Source organism: Ochotona curzoniae, unplaced genomic scaffold (assembly GCF_017591425.1).
Source record: "Ochotona curzoniae isolate NIBS_2020 unplaced genomic scaffold, NIBS_Ocur_1.0 contig_3819, whole genome shotgun sequence".
NCBI classification, from domain to species: Eukaryota; Metazoa; Chordata; class Mammalia; order Lagomorpha; family Ochotonidae; genus Ochotona; species Ochotona curzoniae.
In genome coordinates this window covers 30,086,728-30,100,082 of record NW_024466004.1, presented here as the reverse complement: position 1 = coordinate 30,100,082, position 13,355 = coordinate 30,086,728, and the positions used below count along the sequence as shown (strand labels likewise).

At 37.5% G+C, this 13,355-nt stretch overlaps 1 protein-coding gene across 1 annotated transcript in view; it reads left to right on the top strand.

Annotated features, from left to right (window-relative positions):
* COL12A1 (collagen type XII alpha 1 chain) overlaps positions 1 to 13,355 on the top strand; it is a 110,383-nt gene that overhangs the window by 66,844 nt on the left and 30,184 nt on the right. The window contains exons 37-47 of the mRNA XM_040983050.1: positions 396 to 538; positions 2,504 to 2,633; positions 4,302 to 4,421; positions 5,557 to 5,703; positions 6,415 to 6,531; positions 6,640 to 6,786; positions 7,198 to 7,272; positions 8,928 to 9,067; positions 11,175 to 11,298; positions 11,472 to 11,615; positions 13,094 to 13,258. Coding sequence (XP_040838984.1) covers positions 396 to 538; positions 2,504 to 2,633; positions 4,302 to 4,421; positions 5,557 to 5,703; positions 6,415 to 6,531; positions 6,640 to 6,786; positions 7,198 to 7,272; positions 8,928 to 9,067; positions 11,175 to 11,298; positions 11,472 to 11,615; positions 13,094 to 13,258 — 1,452 coding nt within the window. The remainder of the gene's footprint in view (positions 1 to 395; positions 539 to 2,503; positions 2,634 to 4,301; positions 4,422 to 5,556; positions 5,704 to 6,414; positions 6,532 to 6,639; positions 6,787 to 7,197; positions 7,273 to 8,927; positions 9,068 to 11,174; positions 11,299 to 11,471; positions 11,616 to 13,093; positions 13,259 to 13,355) is intronic.

Sequence of the window (13,355 nt, the reverse complement as noted above, 5' to 3'; positions counted from 1 at the left end):
TTCTTTCTGCTCTGTGATGGGTCTTCTCACAAGTTGGGCACTCTGGAAATGTGAAAGCTTGGCTTCTGGGTTTCGTTAAAGAGGTGGTTATACTGACAAAAAGTCTATTTTCTATTTTTACATTTAGGTTTTTCTTTTAATTAATTTATTTTTTAATAACATTGTATTATGTGACACAGTTTTATAGGTAGTTGTACCTGTGAGATGTACCACTTTATGCTGGGCTTGCATTAAAAGCATAGAAGATGTATATTTTGTATTAAGGAAGTAAACTGTTTATCACAAAGAAATCAGGAAAAACCTAACTTCCAAAATGTGACCTGGGCCATGTTTTCAGGAAGGTAGCAAACTTTATGCTGCTTTTAAAATTTTAATAATTTAATTTTCAAATTTAGTGCCTCGAAGTGGACCAAGAAATATGCGAGTCTTTGGGGAAACAACCAATAGCCTTTCTGTAACCTGGGATCATGCTGATGGGCCAGTTCAGCAATACAGGATCATTTATTCTCCCACTGTTGGTGATCCAATTGATGAATATGTAAGTGTAATGCTTGGCACATTGTATAATCTCATATGGTTGGAGGGTGATTTAACTTGTCCTTCATATGTCACGGGACTTTCTCAGCCTTGAAAATGAACCCACAGCGTAGAAGAGCAGTTTTGGGGCTCCTTTTCTCTGGTAGAAAGACATCATCCCATCATCATCTGCATATATTTTAAAGGATTTATTTATTTTTGATCATTGGTGAGAGAGAAAATGAATAAATGAATCTTCTTCCACTGACTAACTTACTCTTCAAATGTTTGCAACTGCTTAGTCTGAGTCAGGCCAAAGCTGAGAGTGCAGAACTTGTTCTAGATCTCCTGCATGGGTGGCAGGAACCCAAGCACACAAGCCACTCCTGGGTATTTTCTGGGAGGAGCATTAGTAGGCAGCAAGATCAGAAGCAGAGCAAAGATTCCAAACCAGGCGAGTTGATATGTGACGTAGGCATCCTGAACAGCATCTTAACTGCTTTCACCAAATGCTCATCTCTCACCTGTGTGTTTCTTATTTCTGACTGCCTGATTGACATCGCAAACATCAAGTTTAGTGAAATCTGATGCTCATTATGTTGAAATATTAAGGCCATGTTCAAATGATGTGATTATCCAAATCCCCATAATCCTTACTATGTCAATTCACTTGTAACTGATGGAAACATTGCATTTTATTTGAAATTTAATGGTTAATTGTGTTAAGTTCCAGAAACGTTACCCACTTTACTGATTATGAAGAAGTCAGGATGCAAATTACAGGATTGACTGATTCAATCTGTGTGTAGCAGCAAAACAGTATTAGAGGGAGTTTAAGAGGTGCCTGGTTCTTTCTTCTTTGATGAGATAATTTAATGTATTTTCCATTTCCTCTTTTACATTTTTTTCACTTAGTATCAGCAAAATTGACATTCTTTAAAAATATTTATTTATTTTTCTTTATTTGAAAAGCAAGAAGGGAAAGAGAGAGAGAAAAAAGAGAGAGATCTTCCTTCAAATTTTTCACTCCCCAAATGCCTTTATCAGTCAAGGATGGACAGGACGAAATAAGAGCCATAAATTCAGTCCAAGTCTTTCATGTGCTTAAACTATCATCTGTGGCCTTCCAGGGTGGGAATACAATAGCAGAAAAAGCTGGCACAGAAGTGGAAGTGAGGTTTTAGCCCAGACTCTGATATGGGGATGCATTCATCCCAAGAGGCAACTTACTGAGCCATTCTACAACTCCTACCTGTGAAGTGATATTTTTGATGGAAGAAACAGTATAATTTTGCTCACATGTAGCTAGTGCCATGCCTGGCCCACAGTGGTTGCTTGCTGTGTTGTATTTGAAGTTCTGTGTGAATGCCCTGTCAGATACTCCTGGTTTCCATTTTCAGCTTACTTGTGATGCATGCCCATGGAGGCAACTAATGGGGACTCAAGTAGCTGGGTCTTTCACACTCATGTGGACTAAATGCTAAACTCCTGGCTTTGGCCTGGGCAAGTCTTTGATGGTCTGGGAGACTGACCTAACAGGAAGCTTTTCTCTCTTTCTGTATCTCTCTCTGCCTCTCCAATATATGTTTTTTTAAAAGGAGAATTATGCCTGGTGCTATAAAATACTTACATAGTGGATAAGATGCTTTAGTGTCCAGTAATGTGAAACGGAAGAGGAAGAAGTAGCTCGTGTTGAGTGCTGCCATAATCAGTAGTGTGCCTTGAGCTGCTGTGTATGTGCTTAAAATCCTCCCCATTTCCTACGAAGATGTTGACTGGCTGATCTGGCATTGGAGCCTGGATCCGCCTGAGACTGAAACTGTTTTTTCACACTGTGTAGAGACAGTGTAGACAATTTGTCTTGCCACAAAAGATGTGTAGCCCAAAGAAAATAGGAAAAAACCATTACTCTTCATGAGAATACATAAAACAATATTGTCTTTTATCTCCAGCTGGTAATAACTTTGTAATTTAACCTCCTGTGTAGACCACAGTCCCAGGCAGAAGAAACAATGTAATACTGCAGCCCCTGCAATCTGATACTCCATATAAAATCACTATTATTGCTGTTTACGAGGATGGAGATGGTGGCCATCTTACAGGAAATGGAAGAACTGGTAAGTGTTCCTTGGAGTTTCCTTTATTGTGTGCTTTGAAGTTGTCAAGTTTCTTATCTTGCTTCTTACACCTTTTAATAACTTATACTCTGGTATGGGCATTTAGCAATTAATATGCCCTCATCCCACAAGTATGTGGAATTGATGCACATATCTGACTCCCACCTATTTCACCCATTGTGGGCATTTTGGGGAAGAACCAATGGATGGCAATTCTGTTCTCTCTGCCTCTCAAATGAAATTTTAATTTTTATATTAACATATGCACTTAAAATTATATATTACATTAATATTGTATTAATATTTAGATTTCATATTACATTTTCTAAAAATGGTGACTAAAGAACAGAATCATCAATGCTCATTTCTAAACCTATTCAGTGGTAACTTTCTTATGGGTTAGAGTCTCCAGTTTGGTTGCTCATGTGAATACCTTGAGAAGCTTTGAAGGTGTTTGTGCCTAGGTACTACTCCCAGGGATACAGGTTCTAAAACAGCTGATCTGATATGTGGCCTAGATCTATGGATGTTCCAGTGTACAGCCAAGGCTAAAGGCAACTGAGGTAGCATGAAGGCAGGCTGGGTTATGGCTCTGAGTTCTGTTCCTAGTAAATATTAACATTCTTCCGTTCCAGTTTACATAGGAAAAGTCTACTTAGGTAGCATGATTTGGAATTCTTTTTACACATACTTGCCAAAACCCTTTTTGTGTTTAAAGGACCTTTATAGTATCACAGAATTTGGCAGAGGTAATGTTAGGGAACTCCTAAGCAAAAGGCGGGACTTAAGTTGATCAGCTCAGGTCAACAATCTGTTGATAATCTGTTGATCAGTGGATCTCCTGTATTAAAGACAGTTCTGTGCCCGAGATGATTTTAATGTAAGAAATTTCCCTTTTTCACTTTCCCCTAAATTTTTAAGAATGCATTTTGGCTTTTTTTTGTGTGTTTGTGTGGTATGGGGCGGGGGGAAATGGTGTGGCATTGGTCCCAATCTTGTGCTTGTCAAAATATATTTAAAGCATTTACTGCATCTAGAATTTTCCAGCAAGGGTCAAAGCCATGCCTAATTTCACCCTTGAAAAATAAACCTCAAGTTAGTGTATTATTCTGTCATGCTGTAAGTAATATCTTAGCACTTATTTGATGTGCTAACTGAACAGCGTTGACTTTATAAGTCATTGGTTTGGAAGCTGTGCCTCCGGGCTTAAGACTTTGCTCTAGGTTATGTTGGTGGAGTGCCCAGGGGTAGAGGAAGAAATTGTTTAAGTCACTAACTAGCTGTGTGGTCTTGTGCAAACCGTATTGCATTATGTGACGAAGTGGTTGCACTAGATAGCCGTTAAGTTGCTTTCTGATTCTATCAATCTGTAGCACTCTAAAATGGGTTTGTGATCTCCTGATTGTTTTCTGTTATTCTGAGCCACATAACATAACAGTGCAAGTTCTTATCTTTGGCTGGAGAGGCTGTTCTAGAAATCATCAATTTCTGATGGAAATTGGAAAACCACTAAGTTTCATTAAATGCTTCAGTGACTCATTTATTTCTGGAGGATATTATGGGACATAATATTGCTCTCCTAGAGCTGCCCTGTCAATACTATCAGGTTTTGTGTTCCCTTTGTGCACTGTGGAAAGGTCTGTAATGTGTGCTCATGTTTGTTTGCAGTGGGTCTACTTCCTCCTCAGAACATACACATCTCTGATGAATGGTACACAAGATTCAGGGTGTCCTGGGATCCTTCACCTTCTCCAGTTCTTGGATATAAAATCGTGTACAAGCCAGTGGGTAAGGGAGTCCCTTTGTCATTGTAGAAATGCTTTATTTGTATAAGAGAAACAAATGGGTTAATTGTATGTGAAAGTATTTCCTCCCACCCCTGGGTAAGTTTCTAGACATACTGTCTTAAGCCAGTGGCCTAAAAGTACCATTGTTTCTATAGGGGTACTTGAGGCTCTTACTAAATTACTTGATTAAAAAGTTTCATTTGGTCTATATAATATTGCAAAGATGCTTTTGGTTAAGTTTCTTATTTGTTGTTATTGTGAAATAATGCATATTTATTCTATATGAACTTATTCTCAGGTATTACTTTATTTTGCATATAGATTTTCTAAGGTTCTATTTCCTTAAATATTATTATCATTATTTTTTGCTTAACAATTATTGCACTTGCCTTTGGAGTATAATGTAATACTCATTCTATGTCCGCATCACTAACTCAATATGGGTGTAGATTTTACACTTGTTACGTTATTCATGGTATATTTCCTGTCAACTCCCCATTGCCATTTTACATAAATTGATTTCATCTGTGCTTCCATGTTCTATCTGTGCTTAGAACATTTTGAAGAAAAATGTTTTTTTGTATCAAATGTGCTAGGGAATTTTCCATTTATTTAAGGAGAAATATGATTTAGAAAAAAGTGGAGAAAAAGGACATGACAATCCATGCAAGCAAATGCAAAGAGAACTCAAAGAGAACTTAGAAGGGGAAGCAGGGTGGATATCTGAGAACTCTCAGTGACTAAATTATGTAGAATGAGGTCTGAGATAGACATTCTTCAGCATTTCTATAACAAATTGACAAATGATAATTAAGCACCCACTGTATGGAAAGCACTATATTGGTAAAGTAGGACTTGGAAAAGAGAGTGAAAACTTGTTTCCTAAAGGAACACTAACTGGTTGCTTACTACATATTAGGTGCTGTGAGGATAGAATAAATAATTCTGTCTGTGTTTACAGCTTCATATTCACCACAGGATGCAGTATGTATTATAGTAAGCAAGCGCATGAGGGACTCTAAGAATTAATGGAATTCATCCTACCATTTGATTTTAAATCAAGATCTTTAATTTTAAGTAAAAATTTGAAGCAACTGATGGCATAATTTGGTGCACTTTTGTGATTGTTATTCCAGGTTCCAATGAGCCCATGGAAGCTTTTGTTGGAGAAGTGACATCGTACACATTGCACAATCTCAATCCCAGCACGACCTATGATGTGAATGTTTATGCTCAGTATGATTCAGGGCTCAGTGTTCCTTTGACAGATCAAGGCACCACATGTGAGTCATGGGTATTTTCATGTAGTGAAAATGATCGGATCAACCTTTGTTTGTTTCTTTGTTTCTTTTTTTTTTCATGACATATGCATGTTTCCTCACATTAAGTAGGTAGATCAGCTTGTGCCCAGTTAATGGGCCTATCTGTATGCATAATAATTATATATGATGATGTTTCTTCCATACAGAATATTATATATTGAATTAGACAAAATATAAAAATTTTTATTTCCTCCATGTATGAGCCATAAAATTAGATTTTTTGTGTGGTTTAGATTTTTCCAACATTTGATGTAAGATATAAATTGCCTAAATTCATTGATTGAATGGATGCATTGGTTAGTTATTCAGATGACTGAATTGTGATTACTGATTTGGTCAAGATATAGATGTAGTCATCAGGTTCCTTAATAACCACTCAGAGATCTATCAGATTGACTCTCGGAAAAATTTCTCAAGATTTTCTATGTGACATCTTTGGCGTTTATAGTTTTGCAAAGAAAATGTATAGATTTTTCTTTCCTTGAAAATCAGTGAAGTAGAGGAAAATCCTTTGTGATTATGTAATTTCTACATGTTTCATTTAAAACATTAACATTTTAGATTTTTATTTTTCTGCCATAGTAAACATTTGACAATTATTCTGTGATTCAAAATATGTTTTCCGTCATTTCTTTCAAAATGAATCGCGTTCTTTTTTGCTTTATTTTGTAGTGTACTTAAATGTGACAGATCTGAAAACTTACCAGGTTGGGTGGGACACATTCTGTGTCAGGTGGTCAGCTCACCGGGCAGCTACCTCCTACAGGCTGAAACTGAGCCCAGGAGATGGTATGTAACTGCACCTTTAGCCTTCAGTGTAGAAGTTTGTTTATAGAGTGATCTGTAGAGATGCCTTTCAGTGTGACTGATGAGGACACTGGTATTTCTCGTAATCAGGAACCAGAGGACAAGAAATTACTGTGCGTGGATCAGAAACTAGTCACTGCTTCACAGGCCTTTCACCAGACAATGACTACAGCGTAACTGTTTTTGTGCAGACACCGAATCTTGAGGGACCAGGTGTCCCTGTCAGTGAACATACCAGTAAGTTTTGGACTGCTTTGAACTGTTCATAAGGCTTTGGGATGGAATTTGTAGCTGTGAGAGAGGAAGGTGCCTTCCATGCAGGCGCTTCTCTAGGGGCAGCAGTAATGATGAAATGACAGGAGAGGGGCAAGGGTTGGAGAGGTGGCTCTGGCTGATGCTGAGAAGATGTAGATGGACTCAGACTCATGGATTCTACTCTTGCCCTTCTTGAAGGCCTTATGTTCTTCTTTGTGTCTTTACTTTCTGCAGTTGTAGTTGAGCTTGAAGCATGGACAGAGTAGAAGCCCTACAGTATTAGTTTCCAAGATTTGATTTGTTATTGATAACATATTACTCTGAATATTTGCTTTTGGGAATATAAACTGTGAACATGCTGTGATTTTCTAATTATTGCTTTCAAACTTCTAGCCCTGAAACCGACAGAAGCCCCTACAGAGCCGCCCACACCTCCTCCTCCTCCAACCATTCCACCAGCCCGTGATGGTAAGTACAGCCCTTGAGGCAATGAATCCTTCAGATAGAGATCAGTGGATTTATTTGTTATATACGCTCATTTGTAATTGAATGAGTATAGAACAGTTCTTATTTACTGCTGCTGTCAAAATGGTTTTAGACAAAAAAAATTATGGGTAACTTTTCCCCCCTGTTGGCCCATTTCAGTGTGAGTAAAATCAGTTGTAAGTTCGTTCAACCTTCAGTTTCCTTAGTTTTGCAGAGTAATATCTTAGTGGTAACTTCTGTAGTCTGTAGTTACATGTGGGCATTGCCTTTCACTGGCTCCTGTCAACAAGTACTGTAAGCCTTTTTGCCTACATATAAAACTGAAGTCATGAGGTCTTCAGCTTTGGAATTCCTGGCTTTTGATCTGAGAAGTGCCTGGGACTACACTAAATAATTTTCATTCATCTAAAGTTTCAGACTTAATCATCACAGTGAACTGGTAAAAGGGCATATAGAGCTGTTCAAAGTGCTTTCTCAGTAATTTGGGAGCAATTGTTTAGTGCCCCATCCACTTAACTTTAATTGATTGTTCTTTAATTAATTATCTAATGAATTTATTACATTTTCCTCATATTATATTTCTAGTACTCAGTAGAAAGCATTCCATGTTTTTCTCTCATATTATAAGAATCTAGATGATTACAGCTTCCCCCATTTTTCTTTTTATTGTATTCATTATCTAACAACAAAAATATTCTTTGGCAAATTTATTTACATTAACAAATTGAATTTAATTGTAGGTATTCTTTTGTTTATCAAAAAACTTTGAGTCCTGTAATATAAATAAATTTAAAATTTGAAGTTTATTATTATGGGGTAAAATAATGATAGATTTCTATAAACTGAACCCTCCAAAGAAGTTTGGTAATCCTGGTTTTAAGCATTTCATCTTTTTTTTCAAAGTAGACCTTTTTTTTAGAGTAGTTCTAGATTCTCTGTGAAGTTTAGTAGACAGAACAAAATCTACATTCTACTGTATCATTACCCCCATCCAGAATGTAACTCTGAACTGTCTATTGGTGGATCTTTGTCATTCAAAATATTGTCATATATCTCACCTGTGAAGTTTTTATAAACTTAAATGTTCTTATTTTAAAGATTCTGTTTATAGTCTCCAAGTTTAGAATTCAAATGAAAAATATTTATGTGTCATATCCATCTGATGTGATTCTAGTGACTTAATTTAAAATAAAAAATCAACTTGCTTGCATCAGATGTTTGGTCATTATATTAAAACTATCCAAACCCACTGGTGGCTCTCCTTCATTTCTAGACAATGTTGCTTTTGAATTTTCTCCCATTAATTGTTTAAACCTGCTTGAAGAGTCTCTTGAGGCAAAATTCTGTACTTACATAATGGATTTAAACAAATTGAGAGTCAGCTCTGTGCTTCTCAAATATGCTGGATATTCGAACCATATAGGCATCTTATTGCTGAATCAGATTCGGGAAGTCTAGGGCAGGGCTCAAGGCTGTGCATTTCTGATAGGTTTACAGGTGGTGAGTGTTCTTGTTGCTGAACCACAGATTGAGTAGCAGGTTGTTTCACAGCGTTTTTCAGTTAATGTACTCTACTTTGAATGAAATAATTCATGAGATGTGGGACTTCCTCTGCTGGTTTTCCTTTTTTTCCCCAGTGTGCAAAGGGGCCAAGGCAGATATTGTGTTCTTGACTGATGCCTCTTGGAGTATTGGGGATGATAATTTCAACAAAGTCGTGAAATTCATCTTTAATACTGTGGGAGCCTTTGATGAAATCAGCCCTGCTGGCATTCAGGTCAGTGTCCTTTACCAGATGGGTAATGATTTGTACTATCTTGCTAATTTGCTTGAACTTCTGTTTATAAGTTCAGATATTTTCAATATAACCTATGTTTGGACCTTCACTATTTGCTATTTTCTTTACATGTGTAATTTTGGAAATGAATTGGAAATAAATAAAGGTTTCTCTGGATATTCTCTTTGACTACATGGACATTCCTATTTGAGAATTTAGGAAATTCAGACTCTATAATTTTCTGGTTATGACTTTCAACAGGGACACAATTCCAAAAAGACAGCTCTAAATTTGAACATTCAAGTATTGGGAATGTTGTATCCCGAAATGGTAGAAGAATCAGAGTGGACTAGTGCCTGTAGTGGTTGTATGAATCCTGTCCTCTACCCTGAAGCTAGGACCTTGACCAGAAAAATATTCATTATTGATCCAGAGGGCCCTTCATTTTTTTCCTTAAATAATAACTAGCAGTTTGCTTGCCAAGAATTTGTTATCCTGGAAATTGAAGATTTTTATATTCCCAAAGAAGACTTATAGATTAATTCATCATTTAGCCCTAACTGGCTGTAAAGCTTAATGTCTCCTTTACCACCCCCAGTTCACCCATGAACTGATTGACACTTAGACTCAGTGACTCTGAGTCTATTTTGGGCAGTCTTCCCAGCTTCTTAGAGAGTCTGATTCAGGCTATTATTAGTTATGTCTTGGATTCTACAATCTTGAAGACCCACTTCAAATTCCAGCCCTTCTGGAGAATGGCCTCCGGATAGCTTTTGGCATTCCATGCTCCTAAGGCATTTTGTCTACGTTTCTTTTAGGGCAAGTATCACTTTATATTGTCACTACTTGTGTGACCCTCTTCTGCCTAATTCATTGACTCCTTCAGGGCAGAAGCTGTATCCTTCTTTTTTCCCCCTGTTCTTTTGGGTGAATTTTGTTCTTTATTTGGCAGTTTGTACTTTGTAGTGGTGTCTTAGAGGCATTACGAAAATAAGACATTTTGAAAAAAAAACACATAATGTTATAACCAACTGTGCCCTGTTTTATGGAATAGTATTTCATGGAATCTACAAAATTTAAAATCTCCAAATAATCCTGTAGGCATTGTTCCAGCTCAAGAGAATAAAAATTTAGCATAATTATATTCATAATATATGAAGATTTAAGCTACTCTCTTTATCCTTTTAGACACAGCATTTCTAATAAAAGTAACTAAAATGTTCTTTATTAACTCCTATATACCATACTTTGTACATGCTCATTCATTTATAAAGCACCTATGTAAGATAAGCTTTTTAAAAAGAGTTATTTTTACTTGAGAGAGAGAGATTGCTCTTCCTTCTGCTGGGTAACTCCCCATGTGGCCCTAGTGGCCCCAATGACCAGAGCCATTTGTAAGCCAGTTGAAAGCCTAGAGTTAAGAGCTTTTTCCAGGTCTCCAGCATAGCCACAGGGGCCCAAGACTTTGGCCATCCTCCGCTGCTGTCCCAGGTCATTAGTGGGCAGCTGGATTGGATTTGGAGCAGCTGGGACTTGAGCCATGCCAACCCAATGGAAGATGAGTTTAATTCATTTCCATTCTACTAATAAGGAAACTAAAGGCCAGAGAAATAGGGAACTTACTCAGTTGACAGGGAGTCCTCAAAACAAAGCCAGTACTTTTCCACTAAATCGCACTGTAGCTAAGTCTATGATGATTGTGATCACAGAGATACTGTTATCGACAAAGACTGGATATAGTCATTGAGAAAGACTGCTTTGGTTGACAGTCAGCCAAGATGTTAAACCAGCGTTTGGTTTCAGGAAGAAATGCTCTTCTAATCCTTGCTGGTTGCTAGATTTTCCTATTTCTTCCTACATCCCAAGGAAAAGCACCATATGAATATAGTGTATTTTCTTTACTAATATTATTTATAACTATTTCATCCAGTGTTGGGAGTTAGAGAATTTAATGGAACATCAGCAGGTAGTATAATACTGTTTGTATTTGATGACTTCAGAGATGCATTCCCGTGGTCCTGTCATTCTGTAGCTAGAGAAGTCACTCAAAGGTTGAAATACAAGGTGAGATGGCTTACACTCACTGCTAAACCACATTTCCTTTCAGGTTTCATTTGTGCAGTACAGTGACGAGGTCAAATCTGAGTTCAAGCTGAACACATACAATGACAAGGCCCAGGCCCTTGGAGCCCTCCAGAATATTAGGTACAGAGGAGGAAACACAAGAACAGGTACAATGAATCACAGTGTATAGAACTATGCCTTCCAAACATTTGGAGTGGTGCAGCGTTTTTGACTGTGCTCCAATACTTGGATTCTTATCAGTTGGGGGTGGCTAATGACATTTTGGTAGTTTTCACTGAGGAGACACTAAAAAATTCCTTGTCATGCTCTGTCTCTGTAGGCAAGGCTCTCACATTTATCAAGGAGAAGGTCTTGACCTGGGAGAGTGGCATGAGGAAGAATGTCCCCAAGGTATTGGTTGTGGTCACAGATGGTCGGTCGCAGGATGAAGTCAAGAAGGCGGCTTTTATCATCCAGCAGTCAGGTAGGCAAGGGTGCAAATTGGATTGCAGTTACAGGGATGGTTGATAAAGTCCAAAGTTGTGGATTTTACTTTGTTGTTTCTATTCTACTCTTTACTCCATACCCTTGAAATATTAATTTAGGTTTAAATATAGAAGCTCCTAATCATTGCTCAAAAATGATGTAGTATATTCTTTATAGAAGATGTGATTGCCGGTTTGTCCAGGGGTAAACCAAGTTTTTCCCGCAGTGACTGGATGCGTATAGGAAGCAATGATAATGGGATAATCATGGAGCAGGCTTTTGTCATAGCAGAACGGATTTTTTTAAAGACTTACTTATTTGAAAAACAGAGTTAGAGAAACAGAGAGAGATATTGAAAGAGAGAGATATTGAAAGAGAGAAAAACAGGGAGAGATCTTCTATCTGTTGGTTCGTTTTCCAGCAAATGATTGCAATGGTGAGAGTCAGATTGGTCCAAAATCAGGAACCAGGAGTTTCTTTTGAGTCTCTTGTGTGGGCACAGGGACCTAAGAACTTGGACTATCTTCCACTATCTTACCAAGTGCATTAGCAGTGAGCTGGATCAGAAGAGTAGTAGCTGGGGCTCCGACTGACACTCATATGGGATGCTGGAGTCACAGGTGAGTCCTTCACCAGCCACGCCACAGTGCTAGCTTTAGAAATGAATATTGGTATTAGTTCCTGTACAAGAAGAGTCATAAGTGCTTTAATCTTCAGCTTGTCCTTGCAGATGTGGATCTAATACAGATTGCTGAAAAGATTACTGCAAAGGGGGTGTATTGAGGTCTCAGGAAGACCTCTCTGAAATAGATTGGCCAACTAAGCACCCTGTGGCTCTGTGGCAGCAGTACCCTTTGGATTATTTAGGATTACTATGGACGAAAGTAGGAATTTACAGTACTTAAAATTACTATCTTCTCTCCCCTCACTGCCTCAAGCAGGATTCAAGGCAGATGTGTTAGAGAAAGCTGAATGCTGTGTGTTATCTATTATAGTAAATTGCAGAGTGCTTCATTACATGAATTGTCTTCTGCATAAAAATCTATATGATTTATTACCTAAATCTATGAGTCATCATTAATGTTAAGTATTTTTGTCTTCTTTGAGATTGTTTTTTGCAATAATCTTTATAAATAATTGCATCTCTTAGGTTAGCAGCTGACTTAAGTTTGTAGTCTGTGAAAGACCGTGCACGTGTCATAAAGTCTTTCTGCTTTGAAAATATTCATGTTTTAATTGTTTGGGTTTTATTTTAGAAGTCTAATGGATTTAGTTTTGTAAGTTGGGAAATAGCAATGCTTGAATTATTACATATTCATTAGAAAGACCATAGTTACTCATTAGAGTTTATGTAAAAATGTTTGCTGTATGCATTAAGAAAGCCTAGAATTAGTTCTGCCAAGATTATTTTCAGCTGTTTAAGCATGAAAGATGGAAAAAAGATGTATGATTCACTCTAGAAATGCTGCTTTGCAGGGTTCAGTGTGTTTGTGGTTGGTGTGGCTGATGTTGACTACAATGAACTTGCCAACATTGCCAGCAAACCAAGTGAACGACATGTGTTCATTGTGGATGACTTTGAATCCTTCGAGAAGATCGAAGACAATCTTATTACATTTGTTTGTGAAACTGCCACTTCAAGTAAGTCATGAGTAACATAGACTCATAACTTCAGTTGTCTTGAAAAATAACTATTTATGGACAGTCCTTTATCCTATGTGGAACCACATGTGTGCAT